The sequence below is a fragment of the Osmerus eperlanus genome, chromosome 13, assembly GCF_963692335.1.
Source record: "Osmerus eperlanus chromosome 13, fOsmEpe2.1, whole genome shotgun sequence".
Classification (NCBI taxonomy): domain Eukaryota; kingdom Metazoa; phylum Chordata; class Actinopteri; order Osmeriformes; family Osmeridae; genus Osmerus; species Osmerus eperlanus.
In genome coordinates this window covers 17,292,281-17,315,443 of record NC_085030.1, presented here as the reverse complement: position 1 = coordinate 17,315,443, position 23,163 = coordinate 17,292,281, and the positions used below count along the sequence as shown (strand labels likewise).

The 23,163-nt window shown below is 49.6% G+C and overlaps 3 protein-coding genes across 4 annotated transcripts in view; all 3 read left to right on the top strand.

The window, feature by feature from the left end:
• Positions 1-3,139, top strand: part of rnf130 (ring finger protein 130) — a 22,814-nt gene extending 19,675 nt beyond the window's left edge. Inside the window, 1 exon segment of the mRNA XM_062477202.1 lies at positions 1,396-3,139. Coding sequence (XP_062333186.1) covers positions 1,396-1,490 — 95 coding nt within the window. The 3' untranslated portion in view covers positions 1,491-3,139.
• Positions 3,140-3,434: 295 nt separating this feature from the next.
• On the top strand, positions 3,435-19,622 carry LOC134033066 (TBC1 domain family member 9B). Of its 2 annotated transcripts, XM_062477188.1 has the most exons (22): positions 3,435-3,747; positions 5,852-5,962; positions 6,431-6,549; positions 6,875-7,103; positions 8,710-8,968; positions 10,268-10,475; positions 10,560-10,751; positions 10,838-10,996; positions 11,102-11,252; positions 12,067-12,281; positions 12,692-12,809; positions 12,957-13,242; positions 13,370-13,499; positions 13,781-13,879; positions 13,971-14,039; positions 14,133-14,373; positions 14,486-14,551; positions 14,650-14,715; positions 15,243-15,293; positions 15,907-15,960; positions 16,144-16,241; positions 16,874-19,622. In XM_062477188.1, the coding sequence occupies exons 1-22, from the start codon at positions 3,630-3,632 to the stop codon at positions 17,507-17,509; spliced, it is 3,675 nt and encodes a 1,224-aa protein (XP_062333172.1). In that variant the 5' UTR covers positions 3,435-3,629; the 3' UTR covers positions 17,510-19,622. The 2 variants fall into 2 exon arrangements, with proteins under 2 accessions (XP_062333172.1, XP_062333173.1); XM_062477189.1 differs by lacking the exon at positions 15,243-15,293.
• An 84-nt stretch (positions 19,623-19,706) lies between these two features.
• Positions 19,707-23,163, top strand: mrnip (MRN complex interacting protein). Its single transcript, XM_062476168.1, has 7 exons — positions 19,707-19,898; positions 20,049-20,108; positions 20,491-20,597; positions 20,741-20,810; positions 21,128-21,261; positions 22,019-22,112; positions 22,294-23,163. The coding sequence occupies exons 1-7, from the start codon at positions 19,839-19,841 to the stop codon at positions 23,080-23,082; spliced, it is 1,314 nt and encodes a 437-aa protein (XP_062332152.1). The 5' UTR covers positions 19,707-19,838; the 3' UTR covers positions 23,083-23,163.

Genomic DNA, 23,163 nt, shown 5'->3' with positions numbered 1-23,163 from the left:
TCTGCTTCCATCACCTCTGTAGTGGACTGTGTGTGTGTGTGTGTTACTTCCACCGTCAAGCTTGTCTAGGAGACATCCTCGTCCTGTCTGCTCTGATCAAGTCATTACTGGATCTTCTCATTTCCTGGATCTCAGCGACGCTCTTTCCTCCTCTCCCCATCAGCCTCTCCTTCTCTCTGACTCGACAGTTCTCAGCTCTTAATCTCTTCCACCTTTGCTTCTCTTGTTCTCCTCCTCCTTTTCCTCCCCCTCCTCCTCCTCCTCCTCTACCTTCTTGCTTCTCTTGGTGGGGTCTTCCTTGGGTTAGGAATCTTCCTTTGGGACGGCATGCAGTGACGCCCCCCCCTCCTCTCCTTTATTTAACAGAAGAGTGGTTTCTTATCGGCAGTTTCGCTCTCCTCAGCGCTCTTACTCTGTGCTACATGATCATCAAAGCTACTGCCAACTTCCACAGCTTCCAGTGAGTAGAAACTTCACATCTTTATTTCACACGTACACAGGGAAGTTACAGTCCTAACCACAGATGGAGATTTTAAGGATAAAACTTAATGTGATGATGCTCATTGATTGTGATGATTAGATTGCGTTGTTATTTTGTAATTCCGTCCTTGTTCAGGTTTAAACTAACAGGCCAATGAAAAGTTAAAGATATTTGTAGTATTTTCATAACCGGGACTAGAATTGCCTAACTTTGTTATTCTGGGTTAAGGACCTTTGCTTCTCTTTCTCTCTCTGTCCTTCAGGCTGGACTTTGAAGAGTGAAGGTGATCGCTGTGTCTGTCACTTGTACTGCTGGGGTTCTTAACCCCACACCGCTATCTTGTGCCATGCTTGCCTGTGATCTTCCTGAATGCTTTTAGTACTGTATTACTGTGCCAAATGTTCAATTTGTTCTTTTTTTATTAGACTTAAAGAGTGAAACATGAAATAAAAAAATGTTTCACACTTGTCTCCTTTTTGTGACTACTAAACATTAATACCAACTATTTTAACTAATAATTAATAGTAAATAACTATCAGAGCTGATGATTTCTCATGTAGACAGATCTGTGAAACTGATGCAGCTGGGTGGACAGACAAGTCACATTGTGCTGGTCACATCTATAATGCCCGTCACACTCTCCAGAAATACAGTGTCCTCAGCACATGCATCATTACATCACACACACACACTCTACACACAGTAAAGTGAATGCTTAGTTTGACAGTGATCTGTTGAAATTCCCCAACCCTATAACACTTTTTTTTCTTCTACAACCACTAAAATAGACAATTTAACATACACCTCTTCGACCATCACAAATTAACACCGGCAACTTTTTCACCAGTCGGTTAGTCTTGTCTGCTCCTGCGCTAGCACGATGTGTCTGACTCGCGTGTCTCCCTGTGTTGCAGGTGGTCACTTCTTCAACAGGAGCTCCATGGTCTTTGAGGCGGAGCTGCCTGACATCCAGGCCTCGCTTGACCTCTACGACGACAACAAGTCATGAGGGGCAGCGCCATGGTTACCACTCCGTAACCAAGGGGATTGATTATTTCTTGGATTGCACACTGGTGGACCTGTGTGTGTATGTATGTATGTGTGTGTGTGTCAGAGGAGTGTGGGTGATGGCACATGCAGTATATGACAAACCTTTGGAACATCAATGATGACATCAAATACTTTCTTCCCATGCAAAATATACTCCTACTTGTCCAAAAGAAGAGAGGAATATCTGGCTCTATTCTTCCTTGTTATATTACGTCTTTCCTGAGAGTTATTTTGTCAGCCTTTTTTCTTGTTAGAAAATCTTTAGAGAAGGAAGTGAAAACGTATCCTTCAGTCTTATTTTGCAGTATGCTGGTGTAGTGTCTGTTTTAAACATGATCTAGAAATAACCACAGGTTTTTAATGTATACTCATTGTACCCTCAGCATCCTACATGTATATATGAATAGATAATCGTTGTTTAATTTGAGCTTCATTCGCCTCCGCTGTTGTCAGAATATGACTCTTTGTCTGTGAAGGCAGAACCTGCAACTCGGACTGCTTCAGTACTTCCTGGTGGACCAGTCCGGGGTGGTATTAATGCTGCCTGAAGAACAGAGAGGAGGGCAGTGACGCAGGACTTTTTCACGTTTGCCCTCTCTCTCTCTCTCTCTCTCTCTCTCTCTCTCTCTCTCTCTCTCTCTCTCTCTCTCTCTCTCTGTCTCTCCCTCCTCCTGGTCCCTTCTTTCAGTGACACTAAACGAGAGACTGGAGAACCAGTGGAGCAACGTACAATGTCTGGAACTTTGTGAAACAGTGTTACTCTCCTGTAGCGAAACCAATGTTTCTCTGTAGTACAAAAAGGCATTTTAATGTGTATTCAAAAAAATTATAATTGACCCTCAGCGTGTAATAATCAGACCCTGATGAGGGGAATCTAGTATATATATATACATATACATATATACATATATATATATATATATATATATACGGTATATACAATCTATACATGATATATCTCTAAAGTGGCCTATTAAAGCACTGTTCTTGTTTCTTTACTAAATCTTGTATGAATCGGGTGGAAGGGAATAGTTCTTTTGTGCGTGTTGTTCCTTTGTGTTCTTGTCTTTGTATCTGATATTTGGGACTGTGGTGATGAGGTGGCATGAGGGCGAGGTGGAGTCCAACACTGTTTTTGGGTCACTGTGTTTCATACAGTACTGCCTCAGAATTAAAAGTAATTATTGACTATTTTGTTGTGATTGGAGTGCCACAGTTATCCCCTAGATTCATGTTTTTAGTTTGGTGGTCTGTTTCCAGAACAATGATACATTTTGTCCAATCAAAGGATGATGTGGAACGTAGCAAAGGTTAATATAGTGTCCACGCGTTCAGTCCTTTCACCAGATATATCAAATATACATTTCTCTTCAAACTAAATTAAATATTTGGTCCATCTCAATACCAATACTACCATACTATTTAGTACATACAATAAATAATACTGGTATGGGTATTGAGACACACCCATTGTGTTCTGATAAGCCAATATAATTTGCTACAATGAAATGTGTGACAGCAGAGGTCGCTGTTGTCCGTTCTGTGGGGCATGAGCTTGTAGACTGAGTAAACAACCTGACGCCTACTAATAAACATTGTATCGCCATCGCTCACTGTCCAACGAATTTAAACGATGATAGTTATCGCTTATGGATGAAAAAGCAAAGGTACCGGATAGCTTCTAAACACCTCGGCCATATTATGCGTCTGTAAAATGCGAATCAAATCAAATGTGTCCATAAAGCATATTTAATAACAAGGTAATAACTGTTTGATTGCTCGAAGTGGTTATGATAACACCGTCATTTTGGTTGTAGGCTACTGGTCTGCAGCGACGCAACCGGGACGCACAGTGCGGTGGGCGGGGATTTCATCCAGCAGGAAGGAGTGCTTCACAAACAACACACAGCTGCTGAAACCACGGACGGACCGATGGCCCGCGGACATGAACTGTAACCCGCGGCAGTGCCCTGGTCTGCAGAACGGGCATCTGGAAACTACCTTCTAAGATAGCCTAGCTTTTGATACTCTAAACAACAATCTTGTTCGTCGCTTTGCTAGTCGGTGTCTGGGAGAAGGTTTTTCAACGCCTCCCAAAATGTGGATATCTCCGGAGGAGGTGTTGCTTGCCAACGCTCTCTGGGTGAGCGAAAGAGCAAACCCGTTTTTTATTCTCCAGCGGCGAAAGGGCCATGGAAAAGGCGGTGGCATCACAGGTGAGTAATAGTACATTATATCGTGTCCATGATTGCATAGGGTTTGCATAGGATTGCATTAAATATACTGTTGCGTTTGTGAACTGGACACCTTAATGGGGCAAGCTAGCGAGCTAGTTACCTTCTGGCTGCGGACATACTTCTGCTACTGGTTGCCTGCGTTGCCTTCCTATGTTGTGTTGACGTGTAGCTAGCTTAGCTTAGGTAGTTGTCTAGCTAAAAATGCTGCTGCGGTGGGATGTGAATATTAGCTAGCTAGTTACTAAGTTTATGCACATACATATAGCCTACTTGTTGTTTACGTTGGCCTGCCTATGTTTGTTACACGTTTGCCAATATTACCAATGTAGCATTAAAGAAAACCCCCTTGGACGATTCTAGTCACGAGATCAATCAGATGATGTTTGTTTGCAGACTACCCTTTTTCTGAAATCATTTTGCAACAAGCATATTGACGGCGGGGAACTACGTTGTAACATGCTACCAATTGATGTACTTATTTAATCCTGTTGGCAAATGCAAACAGTCTATAGAGTCAATGCCGTTGGGACAAATGTCTTTCTTAAAATAGACCCCAGAACAATTAGGCTAACTCCTGTCTACTGTCTATGTTTAGGCCTAACTAGATTTTCTCAGCAATACCAACCCCCTCAGGTCATTTATTCTCATGGTCGGTGAAGCAAGTGTCCTGTTCATCCCCCCGACAGCTTGACGTTTTCAATTTAACCCAATCACTATCAATTTAACCAATTTACTAGTCATTATTTTATTAACCCAAACCACATCCTGGACTTTCTCTGTGATAACCCATACAAAGCTTCGCAAAATAACCTATTTATCCTAACTGAGTCACTGGGGATTTTGATGTGTGAATGCGGATCTAACATCTCCCCCCTAGTAGAGTTGTTACAGGTTCTTCCGAGCCAGCACGAATGTCCCCAGTCAGGCTTACCTACACATGAACAGGTCATGTGAATACGGTCAAATGTGCAGAAGGTGCAGCGTGCGTGAGTAGTGTGATGATTGAGCAGGACGTTTTATAGGCCTATATACCTGTAGAAGAAATTTGATTTCCTATGTGCTTTTCTGAGATGGGAAGTAACGAAGTACAAATACTTTGTTGCTGTACTTAAGTAGATTTTTTCTGGGATCAGTAATTGACTTCACTATTTATTTTTCAACAACTTTTTACTTTCAGTCCTTACTTTTTTTCTCACAAATATCGGTACTTTCTACTTCACATTTTAAAGACAGGCTGAAAACACATTTCACAAATTTTCCTCTCCTCTCATGTCACATTGTGAAAAAAAAAAAGTTTAGAAAGATTGAAAAAATATTTTCCCCGAAACTTTTGAACAGTTGAAACATTTTTTTTTTGTGTGGATAAAATACGTTTGCATCATTGATGAGGACTCTATTGTGCGCTGCTTTACTCAGTTTTAGGCTTCGCTGCTCTCCTCTCCCTCCTCCTCTTTTCTCCTTTCACTGTGTGTGTGGGAAAAGTTTAGAATGGTTGAAATCTGACTTGAGATCAGCCTGGTAGATCTGACCTGAGACCAGCCTGTTAGATCTGACCTGAGACCAGCCTGTTAGATCTGACCTGAGACCAGCCTGTTAGATCTGACCTGAGACCAGCCTGTTAGATCTGATCTGAGACCAGCCTGTTAGATCTGATCGGAGACCAACCTGTTAGATCTGATCGGAGACCAACCTGTTAGATCTGACCTGAGACCAGCCTGTTAGATCTGACCTGAGACCAGACCTTAAAAAAACTAAAATAAACAAATTATTTTCACTTATTGGTTGTATGTTATTTTGTTGTTCTCTATTCACTATAAACACTATCCTCTGACCTTCATGCCTCAGAGAGACTCTGCTCGTCCAACTGTGTGTCTGAAATGGTCATTTTTATGTTGAGGTGTATGTTAAACCATTTCTCCTATCTGCAGAATACTTGTGCGAAAACCCAGAACTCAACCGAACTCAGTCACTCCGTTAATGAAGAGACGGACTAAACACTTCATCAGCGCTTCAATCATCACGTGTCAGCGCTTACTCTTCATCACACCTCACTGAGTCCTCTCTTTCTCTTATTTGTGTGCAGGCTTGTTGGTGGGCACCCTGGACGTGGTCCTGGACTCCAGCGCCAGGGTGGCTCCCTACAGGATCCTTCACCAGACTGGGGAGTCTCAGCTGTTCTGGAGCATTGCTTGCGGTGGGTGCTGCGATGCTGCGACTCACCTCAGGACAGGGACAGCCCTGTGATGCTGGTACCGTTAGGTCTCAGGACAGGCCTGTGACGCTGGTACGGTTAGGTCTCTGTGCTGGACAGGGAGTGCTGCCGACAGCTCTGTTTCATAGGCTCTGTGTCTGGATGTGGTTACTGTGTCTGGATGTGGTCACTGTGTCTGGTAAACACAGACTGTTCCTTGACTCTGACTCTGAAACGCTGTTAGAACTCTGCTCTTCGGATCCCATCGGGGATTCTGTACTCACTCTGTCTATGAAAGCAAAGTAAATAGTATGTATCATGTGATAGGAGCCATCAAGGATGGGTGTGTCACCCCCCCAACCTCTTAGTGGAAAGCAGCTCAACCTTAGCAGGCTAATTGCGGTTTATTATCACGGTTATTGTAGGACTGTGTGTGTTACTGTGAGGGTAAAGGACTCCTTGTGTTTCTAGGCTCTTCTAGGAAAGAGATAACTGAACACTGGGAGTGGCTGGAGGCTAATCTGCTCCAGACTCTCTCCATCTTCGACAACGATGAGGACATCACCACGTTTGTCAAGGGGAAGATCCAGGTAAGAAAGACTTCAGAGTTTCTACTCTATCTGGGCTGTTTCTTTAGTGGTTGTTTTGACATGTGAAGGTGCATCATTGTCACGTGAAGCTTAAATTCCGGGAATCTGGAAGGTTGGTATCGAAAGCGGTGAGAGAGCACACCAAGGTTTCAGTAAGGCTGTGTATGTAAGACTGGTGGTGTCTGCGTCAAAGCAGTAGTGTGAGAGGAACTGCAGACCTAAAGCACTAAAAATATCCAAACCCACAACTCCCCCCTCCCTCCCGCACGCACGCACGCACCACACACCACACACCCCACACACACACACACACACACACACACAGGGCATCATCGCTGAGGAAAACAAGAGCAAGCTGGCCCAGGAGGATGAGGACTCTGGGAAGTTCCGCGAGGCTGAGGTGAAGATGCGGAGGCTGTTTGGGATGCCGGACGAGGAGAAGCTGGTGAACTACTACTCCTGCAGCTACTGGAAGGGCCGTGTGCCGCGCCAGGGCTGGGCTTACCTCAGCGTCAACCACCTCTGCTTCTACTCCTTCCTGCTGGGGAAAGAAGGTGGGGGGATGGGTGTCTGTGAGAGAGAGAGAGAGAGAGAGAGAGAGGGTGTGAGAGAGAGAGGGTGTGAGAGAGAGAGGGTGTGAGAGAGAGAGGGTGTGAGAGAGGGAGGGTGTGAGAGAGAGGGTGTGAGAGGGTGTGAGAGGGTGTGAGAGAGAGTGAGACAGAGAGAGAGTGTGAGACAGAGAGAGAGTGTGAGACAGAGAGAGAGAGTGAGACAGAGAGAGAGAGGGTGTGAGAGAGAGTGTGAGACAGAGAGAGAGAGGGTGTGAGAGAGAGTGTGAGACAGAGAGAGAGAGTGTGAGACAGAGAGTGAGACAGAGAGAGAGAGTGAGACAGAGAGAGAGAGGGTGTGAGACAGAGAGAGAGAGGGTGTGAGAGAGAGTGAGACAGAGAGAGAGGGTGTGAGAGAGAGTGAGACAGAGAGAGAGAGTGAGACAGAGAGAGAGTGTGAGACAGAGAGAGAGTGTGAGACAGAGAGAGAGTGAGACAGACAGAGAGAGAGAGTGAGACAGAGAGAGAGAGAGACACAGAGAGAGAGAGACAGAGACACACACACACACACAGAGACACAGACAGGTCTTTTCTACCTACCCTTGTGGGGACCAAATGTTTAGTGAAACACAAAGAACTTAACCAAAAGGCCCCACATCTTCAAATGCATTTTTTCCGTTGTTGTTGTTAGGGTTTCCTACCCTATATGAGCTACTATACTTTAAAACAATATCATATGTGTCTGACTGAACGAGAGGAAGTGGAAATAGGGAAGGTGGTGAATAGAGCTGTGTGTTAACCAACCCCCAACAGAATACTTCTGCTAATTAAGTTTAGCCAGGCAGATTCCATGGTTATCCTAAATGGCATGCTTGGAATGATTCTCTTTCTTTCCTCCTCCTCCCTTCTGCCCCTGCTGTTTGCTGTCCTACCCTCTCCACCTCCTCCACCTCCTCCTCCCTTCTGGCCCTGCTGTTTGCTGTCATACCCTCTCCACCTCCTCCTCCCTTCTGGCCCTGCTGTTTGCTGTCATACCCTCTCCACCTCCTCCTCCCTTCTGCCCCTGCTGTTTGCTGTCCTACCCTCTCCACCTCCTCCTCCCTTCTGCCCCTGCTGTTTGCTGTCCTACCCTCTCCACCTCCTCCTCCCTTCTGCCCCTGCTGTTTGCTGTCCTACCCTCTCCACCTCCTCCTCCCTTCTGCCCCTGCTGTTTGCTGTCATACCCTCTCCACCTCCTCCAACTCCTCCTCCCTTCTGCCCCTGCTGTTTGCTGTCCTACCGTCTCAACCTCCTCCCTTCTGCCCCTGCTGTTTGCTGTCATACCCTCTCCACCTCCTCCCTCCCTTCTGCCCCTGCTGTTTGCGGTCCTACCCTCTCCAACTCCTCCTCCCTTCTGCCCCTGCTGTTTGCTGTCCTACCCTCTCCACCTCCTCCTCCTCCCTTCTGCCCCTGCTGTTTGCTGTCCTACCCTCTCCACCTCCTCCTCCTCCCTTCTGCCCCTGCTGTTTGCTGTCCTACCCTCTCCACCTCCTCCCTCCTCTCCCTCTGTCCCTCCCTAACTGCCCCATTTTCTCCTCCCCCTCTGTTCCTCCCTTCTCCTATTCCCCCCCAGTGACCCTGGTGGTCCAGTGGACCGACGTGACCCAGCTGGAGAAGAACGCCACGCTGCTGTTCCCGGAGAGCGTGCGTGTGAGCACGCGCACCACAGAGCACTACTTCTCCATGTTCCTCAACATCAACGACACCTTCAAGCTCATGGAGCAGCTGGCCAACATCGCTATGCGGCAGCTCCTCGACAACGAGGGCTTCGCCGCTGACCGCTCGCTGCCCAAACCCTGCAAGACACTGAAGAACGTGTCAGCGCTCAAGAGGTCTGCAGCCCGAGGGAGGGGGGGGGGTCTTTATTATGGGATGGTTAGGGTTAGGGGGGAGGGAGGGAGGGTTATTATGGGATGGTTAGGGTTAGGGGGGAGGGAGGGTTATTATGGGATGGTTAGGGTTAGGGGGGAGGGAGGGAGGGTTATTATGGGATGGTTAGGGTTAGGGGGGAGGGAGGGAGGGTTATTATGGGATGGTTAGGGTTAGGGGGGAGGGAGGGAGGGTTATTATGGGATGGTTAGGGTTAGGGGGGAGGGAGGGAGGGTTATTATGGGATGGTTAGGGTTAGGGGGGAGGGAGGGAGGGTTATTATGGGATGGTTAGGGTTAGGGGGGAGGGAGGGAGGGTTATTATGGGATGGTTAGGGTTAGGGGGGAGGGAGGGAGGGTTATTATGGGATGGTTAGGGTTAGGGGGGAGGGAGGGAGGGTTATTATGGGATGGTTAGGGTTAGGGGGGAGGGAGGGAGGGTTATTATGGGATGGTTAGGGTTAGGGGGGAGGGAGGGAGGGTTATTATGGGATGGTTAGGGTTAGGGGGGAGGGAGGGAGGGTTATTATGGGATGGTTAGGGTTAGGGGGGAGGGAGGGAGGGTTATTATGGGATGGTTAGGGTTAGGGGGGAGGGAGGGAGGGTTATTATGGGATGGTTAGGGTTAGGGGGGAGGGAGGGAGGGTTATTATGGGATGGTTAGGGTTAGGGGGGAGGGAGGGAGGGTTATTATGGGATGGTTAGGGTTAGGGGGGAGGGAGGGAGGGTTATTATGGGATGGTTAGGGTTAGGGGGGAGGGAGGGAGGGTTATTATGGGATGGTTAGGGTTAGGGGGGAGGGAGGGAGGGTTATTATGGGATGGTTAGGGTTAGGGGGGAGGGAGGGAGGGTTATTATGGGATGGTTAGGGTTAGGGGGGAGGGAGGGAGGGTTATTATGGGATGGTTAGGGTTAGGGGGGAGGGAGGGAGGGTTATTATGGGATGGTTAGGGTTAGGGGGGAGGGAGGGAGGGTTATTATGGGATGGTTAGGGTTAGGGGGGAGGGAGGGAGGGTTATTATGGGATGGTTAGGGTTAGGGGGGAGGGAGGGAGGGTTATTATGGGATGGTTAGGGTTAGGGGGGAGGGAGGGAGGGTTATTATGGGATGGTTAGGGTTAGGGGGGAGGGAGGGAGGGTTATTATGGGATGGTTAGGGTTAGGGGGGAGGGAGGGAGGGTTATTATGGGATGGTTAGGGTTGGGTGTTGAAGGTGTGTGTTCCTCTGAGGGAGGCCAGGTGTTGACGTTGTGTGCCCCCCCAGGGACCTGGACGCCAGGGCTAAGAACGAGAGGTACCGGGCTCTGTTCCGGCTCACCCCAGAGGAGCGTCTGGACGGCCACACAGACTGCACCCTGTGGACCCCCTTCGCTAAGATGCACATCGTGGGCCAGCTGTTCGTCTCCAACAACTACATCTGCTTCACCAGCCGAGAGGAAGACCTCTGTCAGCTCATCATCCCGCTACGAGAGGTACACACTCTTACACACATATATACACTCACATATACACATACACACACACTCATACCCACTCGCCCCCCTCTCCCCCCCCAGGTGTCCATAGTGGAGAAGGCTGACAGCAGCAGTGTGCTGCCATGTCCTGTCTCCATCAGCACAAAGAGCAAGATGACCTTCCTGTTCGCTAACCTCAGAGACCGGGACTTCCTGGTCCAGCGCATCTCCGACTTCCTGCAGCGCACCCCCGACAACCTCTGGAGCGATGCCAGGGATCTGACTGGTCACTCGGTGAGTCAGTCAGCCAATCAGGGTCACATTCTTTTCCCTGTAATCTCTCCACCGTGTTCAAGCTGCTCTTCCTCCCTGACCTCCAGTGGTCCCCCAGCCCCGGCACCTCGCTCCCCTCCAGTCCCCCCTCGTCTGGGGCGGGGGGGCTCCAGGGGCGACACTACTCCTCCAGCCTGCCCACGGCCTCCCAAGGCCTCCTGCGCATCTACCAGAAAGACGCTCCTGAAGACCTGGGGCCCAAAGCTGTGAGTCAGCAGGTCACCTGTGAGGGGGGGGCTTCTGGATTGTCTTTTTGTTAACAACCTTTCTTTACTTCCTCCATCCCTCCTTCCTCACTCCTCCCTCCCAAGACCAAGGAGAAGATGAAGGAGGAGTCATGGAACATCCACTTCTTTGAGTTTGGCCGTGGCGTGTGCATGTACCGTACGTCCAAGACCAGAGAGCTGGTGCTCAACGGCATCCCAGAGACCCTGCGAGGAGAGCTGTGGCTGCTGTTCTCAGGTACCCTCCTCCAGCCCTCCTCCTCCAGCCCTCCACCTCCAGCCCTCCTCCTCCAGCCCTCCACCTCCAGCCCTCCTCCTCCAGCCCTCCTCCTCCAGCCCTCCTCCTCCAGCCCTCCTCCTCCAGCCCTCCACCTGCAGCCCTCCATCATTCACTCCAGACATACTACTGGGTAGTCTCTCCTACTGTAGTCCAGTTAGTGCTGGGCAGAGCAGGCCTCACCACAGAGCAGGCCTCACCGCAGAGCAGGCCTCACCACAGAGCAGGCCTCACCACAGAGCAGGCCTCACCACAGAGCAGGCCTCACCACAGAGCAGGCCTCACCACAGAGCAGGCCTCACCGCAGAGCAGGCCTCACCTCAGAGCAGGCCTCACCGCAGAGCAGGCCTCACCACAGAGCAGGCCTCACCACAGAGCAGGCCTCACCGCAGAGCAGGCCTCACCGCAGAGCAGGCCTCACCGCAGAGCAGGCCTCACCGCAGAGCAGGCCTCACCACAGAGCAGGCCTCACCACAGAGCAGGCCTCACCACAGAGCAGGCCTCACCTCAGAGCAGGCCTCACCACAGAGCAGGCCTCACCACAGAGCAGGCCTCACCACAGAGCAGGCCTCACCACAGAGCAGGCCTCACCACAGCTCCCTTCTGATGCTGGTCTACTTCCAGCACTGTAGTCACCACCTCAGCAACTCTCATGCCTCCTCTCAGAAGCTGCTCTGTTCATACTGCCAATATTAAAGATAGTAATAATAACACGTGCTTCTCTCTCTCTCCATCTCTCTCCCTCTGTGTCTCTCTCTCTCCCCCCCCCCTCCAGGAGCCCAGAATGAGATGGCCACCCACCCAGGTTACTATGGTGAGCTGGTGGAGCAGGCGATGGGTCTGTGCACCCTGGCCACGGAGGAGATCGAGAGGGACCTTCACCGCTCCATGCCGGAGCACCACGCCTTCCAGAACGAGACGGGAATCGCTGCGCTGCGCCGCGTCCTCACCGCCTACGCCTGCCGCAACCCCGGCATCGGCTACTGCCAGGTACCCTCGTGTGTGGCTCCTATGCAGACCAGGTGTCCTGAGGGAGGAAGAAGCTGGAGGGAGGTGCTGGGATCATCACAGCAGGAAGGATGAGGACAGGAAGGATGAGGACAGGAAGGATGAGGACAGGAAGGATGAGGACAGGAAGGATGAGGACAGGAAGGATGAGGACAGGAAGGATGAGGACAGGAAGGATGAGGATGTGTTCTGACCTGGGGCGTCTTGTTCTGCAGTCAGCTGCTCTAACTGCTGAGCTGGATCTGTCTGGAGGGTGGAGGGTGTTGTGGGTTTACACAACTGGAACAAGCAGTCACAAGCTCTCCTATCTCTCTCTTCTCTCTCTCCTCTCTATCACCTTGATTCTCTCCCTCCCCCAATTCCCCTTCCCTCCCTCTCTCTCTCCTCTCCAGGCCATGAACATCGTGACCTCGGTGCTGCTGCTCTACTGTACGGAGGAGGAGGCCTTCTGGCTGCTGGTGGCTCTGTGTGAGAGGATGCTGCCTGACTACTACAACACCAGGGTCGTAGGTCAGCCACCCGCCTGCCTGTCTGTCTGTCTGCCTGTCTGCCTGTCTGCCTGCCTGCCTGCCTGTCTGCCTGTCTGCCTGCCTGTCTGTCTGCCTGTCTGCCTGTCTGCCTGTCTCTATAGCTCACCCTCGTCTCCCTCCTGTGCAGGGGCGCTGGTGGACCAGGGTGTGTTTGAGGAGCTGACTAGGGAGTGTCTCCCCCTGCTGTACGAGCACATGCAGGACCTGGGTGTGATCTCCACCATCTCCCTGTCCTGGTTCCTCACCCTCTTCCTGTCCGTCATGCCCTTCGACAGCGCCGCCGTGGTGGTGGACTGCTTCTTCTACGAGGGCATCAAGGTGATCTTCCAGGTGTCCCTGGCCGTGCTGCACGCCAACATGGACCACCTGCTGAGCTGCTCTGACGAGGGCGAGGCCATGACCGTGCTGGGCAGGTGAGGAGGGGAGGGGGGAGGGAGGGGGAGAGGTTCAGTAGGATGGAAGGAGGGGAGGGAGGGAGGGGAGGGTACAGTAGGGGTGTGTAGGATGATGGTGGATGGTGACAGCCCCCCCTCCCCTCAGGTACCTGGATAACGTGGTGAACAAACAGACTGTGTCTCCCCCCATCCCTCACCACCACGCCCTGCTGACCAGCGGGGACCAGCCCCCCCCGGAGATCGACGTGTTTGAGCTCGTCAAGGCCTCCTACGAGGTCAGTTACCCCCTCCTCCCCTCCCCTCCCCCACCCCTCCTTGGAGGGGCTCAGTCACTCCCCCACCTCCCCTGGCCTGCTGGCCCACAGTCCTGTAACAAGACCAGGTACAGTTCCTACGTCCAGAGGTGATGGATGTTCTCAAGGTGACCCCGCCCCTCTCCTGACCCTGCCCCTCTCCTGACCCCGCCCCTCTCCTGACCCCGCCCCTCTCCTGACCCTGCCCCTCTCCTGACCCCGCCCCTGTCCTGACCCCGCCCCTCTCCTGTGTCTCTGAGCAGAAGTTCGGTAGCCTGCGTGCTGATGTGATCGAGCAGATGAGGTTCAAGCAGAGGCTGAAGGTCATCCACTCTCTGGAGGACACAGCCAAGAGGAGTGTGGTGAGGACAGGGGATCCTAGGGGGAGGGAGGGGGGGGTAGAGGACCCTGCGTTGACCTCTGTTGACCTCTGTTCCATGTGTGTCTCCACAGGTGAGGGCCATCATGACAGAGTCAGCCTTCAGCATCGAGGAGCTGGAGGATCTCTACGTACTCTTCAAGGTGAGGGATGTTCTCTAGGTGACTGTTTGGCTGGCTGGCTGGCTGGTTGACTGAATGGCTGGCTGGTTGACTAACTGGCTGGTGTCCATGCAGGCCAAGCACATCACCAGCTGCTACTGGGGCGGCAGCAGTGAGGCGACAGACCGCCACGACCCCAGCCTGCCCTACCTGGAGCAGTACCGCATCGACCTGGGCCAGTTCTCCCAGCTGTTCGGCTCGCTGGCCACATGGCCGTGTGGCGTCCACTCCCCCACCCTTGCCGCACGCCTCTTCCGCCTGCTCGACCACAACAAGGATGGCCTCATCAACTTCAAGGAGTTTGTCACCGGCCTCAGTGAGTGCGGGACCTTGGATGAAAGCTGAATGGATCATGAGTATTAGTTTGCTCTCTAGGTGGAGGTTGGGATTGAGGAATGAAGAATGTTTCTCCTGTGTTGTCCTGTCAGGTGGCATGTACCATGGAGACATGACAGAGAAGCTCAAGCTACTGTACAAGCTGCACCTGCCCCCAGGTATGCAGGAGGGGGGGGGGGGACTCGAGGGAGAAATGGCACAACCCAGTCTTGTGTGTAGTGTACAGTGTGTTGATTATGTCTTGTTTACTTTGCAGCGTTGTGTCCAGAGGAGGCGGAGTCTGCCCTGGAAGCCACACAGTTCTTCACTGATGACACACAGGGTACACACACCCACAGGGTACACACACACCCACAGGGTACACCCCCCCCCCCCACACAGGGTACACACACCCACAGGGTACACACACACCCACAGGGTACACCCCCCCCCCCCCCACACAGGGTACACACACCCACAGGGTACACACACACCCACAGGGTACACACACACCCACAGGGTACACACACACCCACAGGGTACACCCCCCCCCCCCCACACAGGGTACACACACCCACAGGGTACACACACACACCCCACAGGGTACACACACATACTACACATGCTACACACACACCCAAGCTAGCAGCATTCTATACTTGGCGATCAGTGTTTCCTAGGAGCCTGTCCCTGCTTGTGTCTGTATGTTCCTACTGCTCAATAACTGAACGTGTCTTCTCATATCCCTCATCGTCTCCTCACCCTCCCCCTTTACCCTCCCTTCACTTACTTTTACTATTTTGATGTCTCTTATTCTCTCTTTTTTTCTTTCAATTCTCTCTCGCTCCGTTTGGTTTCTCACTTCTCCAGAACCTCTCTTCCTGTCTGATGTGGACTTCCTGCCGCAGGAAGTGACCTCAGGTTTGTCTCTGTGACTCAGTGGAAGCTTTTGATGAGCAGAATAGTGACCTCATTCTGTCAACAAGCGCTCTGTTTAAGGCCTCGCTACAAGCCCCGTAAACTAAGAGCTTTACATATCTCATATGTAAGTCCCAGCACACACAACACATTGTGGTTAAGAAACACTAGTCCTCTCTGACAAGACACAAGAGTGGAGGCACTTGAATTCTCTTCGTAGACCCCGCCCATCCTCTCTCTCCTATCTCTCCCCTCTCCTTCCTGCTTCCTCGTGGTCGCACTGGGACCTGGAGGAAATGACATCAGGCCTCACTGTCCTTATCTGAGGGTCCTGCTCACCTGTCCACCTGTCTTTCCCTAGAATCTATGTTCAGGTGTTGGGTTACTTCACTCACTTCATCCTTTGTGATGTTGTCTCACGTTCTAGCATGACCTGTCCACTAACACCCCTCCTGTCCCCCCACCTTCTCCACGATCACAGGTTCTGTTGGTGCACAGGTGCTTAGTTCAGTTGTTTCTGCCTGGTGTGTTGATACTGTGTCTGCTGTGTTGAAACTGTGTCTGGTGTGTTGAGACTGTGCTTGGTGGTGCTGATGATATGCCTTCTTGTGTTCAGGGGAGGATGTGAAGGAAGGGGGAGATGCGAAGGGGGAGGCAGACGAGAAGAAAGGTGAGTCTGTTCATCACACACACTCACTCTAGATCTTAATTATGTATAACCTGTAGTTCTTCATCTCTCACTGTAAGCCTCTCAGCACAGGTGCACTTGTTTATATCGCCCTCTGCTGGGTAGAGCGAGAAGTGGCGGTTGTAGTTCCGTGCTGGTGTTTGAAACCTGAGCTGTGTGTTTCAGAGGACAAGGTGAAGGACTACAAGTATTACCTGAGGATGTGGGCCAAGGAGAAGGAGCCCAAGAAGGAGACTATTAAAGATCTACCCAGGATGAACCAGGTACATAATCCTCTTTATGAAAACAAACTAACCACTGTCCCAACCGTGCACTAGGTCCTTGATTGTCTGTGCTGTGTAACTCCTTGGAGGAAAGCATCTGCTGAGTGTTTAAATGTGGTGTGTTTAAAGAGGATCTGCTAGGTAGACTGGGCCCTGGACTGTTCCCTGCTGACTCCCCTCCCTCCTCCCTCCCTCTATCCCCCCTCTCCTCCTCCTTAATCCTCCTCCCTCCCTCTATCCCCTCCTCCTCCTTAATCCTCCTCCCTCCTTCTATCCCCTCCTCCTCCTCCTTAATCCTCCTCCCTCCTTCTATCCCCTCCTCCTCCTCCTTAATCCTCCTCCCTCCTTCTATCCCCTCCTCCTCCTCCTTAATCCTCCTCCCTCCTTCTATCCCCTCCTCCTCCTCCTTAATCGTCCTCCCTCCTTCTATCCCCTCCTCCTCCTCCTTAATCCTCCTCCCTCCTTCTATCCCCTCCTCCTCCTCCTTAATCGTCCTCCCTCCTATCCCCTCCTCCTCCTTAATCCTCCTCCCTCCTTCTATCCCCTCCTCCTCCTTAATCCTCCTCCCTCCTTCTATCCCCTCCTCCTCCTTAATCCTCCTCCCTCCTTCTATCCCCTCCCCCCTCCTGCAGGAGCAGTTCATAGAGCTGTGTAAGACTCTCTACAACATGTTCAGTGAAGACCCTCTGGAGCAGGAGCTTTACCACGCCATCGCCACCGTCGCCAGCCTGCTGCTGCGCATCGGAGAGGTGGGCAAGAAGTTCACCAACAATGGTGCCAAGAAGCTCGACGCCGCCAGCGCCCTGGCGGTCATCCCTCCAGGCCCCCCGGCCGCTGACCCGCTCCAGCCCGCCCATGAGGACTCCAACGGGGAGGGGGGATCAGGACAGTCCCAGGTCTGCAGGGCCCTGGCGGAGGCCCAGCTGGAGACTCCTCCGCAGCAGACGTCGGATGAGGACGTGAAGGATGACACCTCGGTGTCGTCCTACTCCATGGTGAGCGGCGGCTCGCTGCAGTGCGAGGACATCGCCGACGACACCGTCCTGATTGGCTGCGGGGACCAGCGGCGGGGAAGCTCGCTGGATGGCGATTGGTCCATCACCTTCGAGCAGGTGCTGGCCTCCATGCTGACCGAGCCACCGCTCGTCAACTACTTTGAGAAGAAAGGGGACATCAGAGCCAACATGGCGTCCTGTAGGGCTCAGAGGGGCGTGGAGAGGCAGATGAGCTCCTCCAGCGACCACGAGCTGGCTCATCACTCTGTCTGAGGAGCACAGAAGGTTCTGGAAACATTGTCGCCCTCCATCCCCCCACGGACCCCCTGACTGTCATCGGGCACTCTGTCTCTTGTTGCTTCTGGGGCTTTCATCTCTCACGTCATCGCGAGCTCTGGGCCTGGATCTCCCCTTGCTGTCCTTTTATTTTTCAAAACCAGATGTATCTATCTATAGGACCTATATTACTACTCTGAATCCACATAGGAACAAGTGTCAGATTATTTTTCCAAAAAGCCACTCTTGGTTATTATTATAATACTATACAGGCTTTGTTTTGGTTAGGACTTCAACTACGAGGTTTGTGCAGGATATCAGGATGAAAGGAAGGTCACCCCAAAATACAAAAATATATACTTTTATGTAAATGTACTTTTGATTTTGGGGTAAACTGTCCCTTTTAAAATGTCTATTTTCAGGGTGCCCTTTCAATTACTTCTCAAGCTTCATTCGAACCACAATCTAAACTGTGGAAGATGGCCTTTACTGTGAGTCAAACCTTTGAGGGGAAAATTCACGACAGTCTCAAACTAAAGAAGAAAACGGAAGACTTGCCTTAAAAAAAAGAATTACGTTACCTTGGATGTTAGATTTAGATTGAAAATGTCTGTTTGGTTTTCTGAGGGACAAAGCCAAGGGTTATCTGGCCAGTACTTTTAATATCACATTTAAGCAGTTGGTTATCAAAACTACCTCTTAGTGTGTATGTAGGCCTGCTGTTGTTCTAGTACAGTAACACTGGTGTGGTTTAGGAGACAGTCTCATCAACCTACCGTTACGCTCACTAAAACTGCCACCCTTAGCTAAACACCACTATTCTCTCTTCGCCCAGATCTAGGTGGATTATTTCAAGTTTATGAAATAATATTTCAAAGTTAAAGAGAGAGAGAGGCGTTATGTTTAACAACTTACAGTGTTTTAAATGTCTCATTTTACCCATCATCCTTTATACAGATATTATGTTTGTCAGTTACGCCCTTGCTGGCGTTTGTGTACATATTATAGTTTCTAAAACATTTTGGTGTCTAACACCGATATGTGGAGTCATTTAAAAGCGTTTTGTATTCTGCATACACGTCATGAGCTTTACAGTGCCGCTTGATATCATAGTCCTGATGCCGTTGGTGAAGAACTAAATATGGTAGCCTGAAACTGACGTTGAATGATTGCGTGAGGTCCTTGGGTAAACAGTGTTACTGTCTTGTACATTTACAACCTTGTTTTATCAAAAGAGTACTTTAGATCACCACATGCGACCATACACATCAGCTTTGAGCATGTTATTTTGCACAGGCACTAGAATATAACGCCTAGCCTTGCCCCCTCCCCAACAGTTGTATTATTTCTAGCCTAGGCATCCCCAACTGCCAGTTGAACATTGGCAGGTTAGGGCTATTAGTTAAGAACAGTGGTTAAGAATTGCCGAATTGAATGATCTGGACTTGTTTACAGACCGGGCCATGCACAGCTAACCATCTAGGCAGGTCCGAGATCGTTGTAAATGTGCTGGCGCTCCCCAGTATTGACCTCAGATACTCAATTGCGTTAATTAGCCAGGGCTTCAACTGTAATACAATAGGATGGATTACACAGCCGCGCATTATATGGAAACGTCGATGTTTGCCCAAGAAATAAGATGGAACCATAGAAGAATACCATACCAAGTATATTAGCAGTTTTTAAGAATAGTTTTATACCCAAGTAAAATTTGGCATGGTGTTATTTTTTGTTACAACACCAAAGTCCCAGGTCATTAATCGTTTATTAATCGTTTGCTTAACAAAACGGGCACGGAGCGATCACATTTTCCGCATTGCACCTGGCTATATTTATGATAGGCCTATGTAATGACAACGCTAATGAACCTGACTAATGTATTTGTTTATTTAGCTCTACTTGCTAAATGTGAACAGGAGATTGGACTGATTATGCACATAAGGGTTCTTGTTAAGTTCCTGGATATGGGGCAGTCTTTAAATCCTAATTGCTTAACGTCTTTGCTTACTGTATCAACCTAACACTTTATTTATTCACCCGTTTTCTTTTTTAATTGTCGTTGATCTGTACTGTACTATACTGTGTAATAAATATACAAATATTGAATGAATGTATCTGGCTGGTGTGTTGTCTGTTTATGCACTCGAAGCAGACCAGTGAACTTCTCGCTGTAGCTCAGCTGTGCTGTGTACCGCCCATGCACAGGGGGCGCTCAACCACACATGAACGTCAACTTTGACGTCTACACCACGTGACGATTTCAAAACTACCGGGAAAAGTCACTGGAGTTCAGCCTCGTAGCGTGAAATTGTTGCTGTTTTCTAAAATGGTGCAGGAATTCCATGTACTGAAGTGCTATTCTTGTGAGGCATTCCAAGTGCAACAGGTAAGACTGTGGTATGTTAGCAAGTTAACTGAGCTATAATGAAACTGCTATTATAATAATGAGTCTGCTCAGTCTAATTGCATGCTAATCCAGATTAGCATGCAAGCTAACGGCGTTGGCTAAATAGCTAATACGTATGTTTGTTTGCAGGTGAAAAAGAGCAAAAAATGGAATTGTAAGATGTGTGGGGAGAAGCAGTCTATAATCAAGGTAATATCATTACAAACAGATAAATTGCTTTGGATAAAAGCGTCTGCTAAATGAATAAATGTAAATAGCCATAACCACTTTTTTATTGAACATAAACACACGGCTCTCAAATCTCACGCATTTCGACTATTTCTCACGCTGAGAAGTAAGGTAACGTTAGCCAGGATATAACTTGTCCCGCTTTAAGTATTTAACGTTACAATTAATGGACGAAGCCGAGTTGATAGTTGTCTCGAGTTATACATAATTAAAAGTAAACTAATCAGAAACATCACCTGTACCCCACCACCAACACAGAACAAACGTTGATGTTCTTGATAATCTCACGCCAAACTTTTGAAAAAGTCGTCTAAATCACCTATATTTTTTGATTGAATTGTAGGTGTTCGGCCGTGGCTCAGGTGTTGACTGTCGACGTCATGTGCAGAAACTAAACACCAGGCGCGGGGAGATTCTGGAGGATCAAAACCAGAAAGCTTGGTTACAATGGTAAGGCCTTTAATTTCAATGATGTTGAGCTTTTTATGACTTAGCACCAAAGCAAATCTGACTATTATTTCTCGGTAGGCTACATCTGATTATGACTTAGCGGAATGCTGTATTAGCTTGTTGTGTGTGTGTGCGCGCGCCAGGGAGAATACAGGAGAGAAAGCTGAAGGGAGCGAGCTGGGAGACGAGGCCCAGGAACGTGATAACCACACCGTGAGTTCTGTGGCCATAAACGTGAATCACTTTGTTTAATATAAGTAGTTTGATATTCAGATATCCCACAATATACTACAGTACCATGATCAGGTACCACTGACAGGTTTGTTTTCTAATGTGGGTGGGACAGCTTCTTTCATTACTGAAGATGTGTCTGTTATACCGCAAGGTTTTCTTAATAAAAAAAGTGGGGGTCAGATTTGCCTTTCTCACAAATAGGACAGTGTTACGCCCTTGCCCAATACTTTGCCCAATACTTAGTGAAGAGGATTTAGTAATGACATCAGATGTAATGAGATTTCCTTGTTCTTCAGGTGGTGGACATTAAGGGGAGTCGCTGGAGTAAATACCTGCTGAACCCTTCAGGTGTTCCCAGCCCTGAGGAAGATGGAGAGGAGGATAATGTTTACATGGACAGGAACCATAGTCCTGCCTGCAGAAACATCCGGTACGGATGTTTCTGCAGTCCATCTAGTGATGGGTCCATCTAGTGATGGGTTCCTGCGAGGGTTCCACTGGGGATTATCTGTTCCAGTCATGGTTCCACTGGCATCATGTGGAACCCCTCACCAGTTCTAGGGGATAGATAAGTTGTATGTAGATAGATAATAATTTTTTCCAACTTAGTTTTAAAAATATTTTTTTGACAAATTTTCCACACACAGTGAGAGGAAAAGAGATGGGAGGGGATAGCTTTTCAAATGTAAACTTTTTAGAAAAATGTTTTGGAACCATTGGAATTTTATTTTGGAACATATTTTTAAACCAAACTTTTGTCCAAAAAAATTCTACCTTCCAAAACGTTTTGGGTAAAATATTTTTTCAACTTTTTTTTCACACAGGGGAGCAAAGAACAGAGAAGCCTAAAACAGAGTAAAAACGTTTTTTTTTTTACGGTTTGGTTTGTTATCAACGTCAGAGATGTGGTTATGCCACTGCATACTTCTATTCTATTAAAAAAAAAAAACATAATTATTGATAAGTATGCAGTGACATAACCACATCTTTGACGTTGATAACAAACCAAACCGTTTAAAAATTGAGCAAGTTATGGTCATTTAAAAAGTACATGTAGCATCAACACAATGTTATGGGTGAGCGAGTTGACTGTAGCAAGATGGCTGCCATGTGCGGACGTTCTAGACTCCGCCGTAAGACATCTAGTCTTTATATATATCTATGGTTTTACCTCCATGATGGGACAGGAAGAGGAAGAGAGGTCGAGGAGGAAGCACTTATCAAACTAGAGAAGAAGACAGAGAAACTTCCCAAGGCGATTGGAGGACTGCTGGGAAAAAGGTAATCCCTGCTCACATCTTCTAAGACACATCCACCAACACACACACCCACCAAACAGCATTCACACAACTACACAAACACACTGCACACACTATCTGCCAGATTTGGATATGGGGCCGTTCCTACTTTCAGTTAGATCATTTAGAAGTTTCTATCCCTTCTTTTGCTCCTCTGTTCATAGACAGCAGCACACCCCAGCACATTCCCCAGCTCATTCCCTGCAGCAGAGGGGTCTGCTTCCTGCAGGCCTGCCCCAGCCCGTACTAACCCCTCACCTGGGAGGGCCACCAGCCAACCACCACCTTCAACCCCAACCACCAGCCAACACCCTTTGAACCCTGCTGTCCCCAACAGACTCAATACCAGTTCTTGCCGGCCTGTATCTTCTGCTGACGCTGCAGTCTCCAAGACGTCCAGGTGGGCCCAGTTCCTGACCAGTCCCTCACCAGAGGAGCAGGAGGAAAAATTCCTCAGCCAGCATGTGGACAGAGATGTAGATCCAGTCCAGGACTATACCAAGGCTCCTGCAACACTGCCAGGCTGTGTTAGCTCCTACCTGGGTCATAGCTCCTCCTCCCAGCATGCTAGCTCCTCCCAGGATGCTAGCTCCTCCTCCCAGCATGCTTGCTCCTCCCAGGATGCTAGCTCCTCCTCCCAGCATGCTTGCTCCTCCCAGGATGCTAGCTCCTCCTCCCAGCATGCTTGCTCCTCCTCCCTGGGTCTCCTTGCAAAGGATGGGTTCTTGGGAAGGAAGTTAGGGAGCAGTTTCAGCAGACTGCGATCCACCTTCAGCGTCTGTGGGTTCGGGGACGTCGCTCATGGCAACCGAGGCCCCGCCCCCGTAGCGTTGCATCAGAGGGAGGAGACTGTCTGTCATCAGCCGCCGCCCACCAAGAAGCCACGCCCCTCCCTCCCCGCCGTGTCTCTCTTCAACACGGACGAGGACTTCGACGACGCGTTTGAACTGTAACACTCACCAGTCTTGGTTGCTCATGTGGGTGATGTTTGAGACTTAACTGATTTCCATAAAAACACACATGACACAACAGAA

Excerpts from the sequence above, each read along its gene's own strand:
- LOC134033066 (XM_062477188.1), top strand. The coding sequence starts at position 3,630 with ATGTGGATATCTCCGGAGGAGGTGTTGCTTGCCAACGCTCTCTGGGTG. Across the intron at positions 3,748-5,851 it reads AAAAGGCGGTGGCATCACAG|GCTTGTTGGTGGGCACCCTG; the intron begins GTGAGTAATAGT and ends ATTTGTGTGCAG. Across the intron at positions 15,294-15,906 it reads GCCGCAGGAAGTGACCTCAG|GGGAGGATGTGAAGGAAGGG; the intron begins GTTTGTCTCTGT and ends TCTTGTGTTCAG.
- mrnip (XM_062476168.1), top strand. The coding sequence starts at position 19,839 with ATGGTGCAGGAATTCCATGTACTGAAGTGCTATTCTTGTGAGGCATTC. Across the intron at positions 19,899-20,048 it reads AGGCATTCCAAGTGCAACAG|GTGAAAAAGAGCAAAAAATG; the intron begins GTAAGACTGTGG and ends GTTTGTTTGCAG. Across the intron at positions 20,811-21,127 it reads AGGAACGTGATAACCACACC|GTGGTGGACATTAAGGGGAG; the intron begins GTGAGTTCTGTG and ends CTTGTTCTTCAG.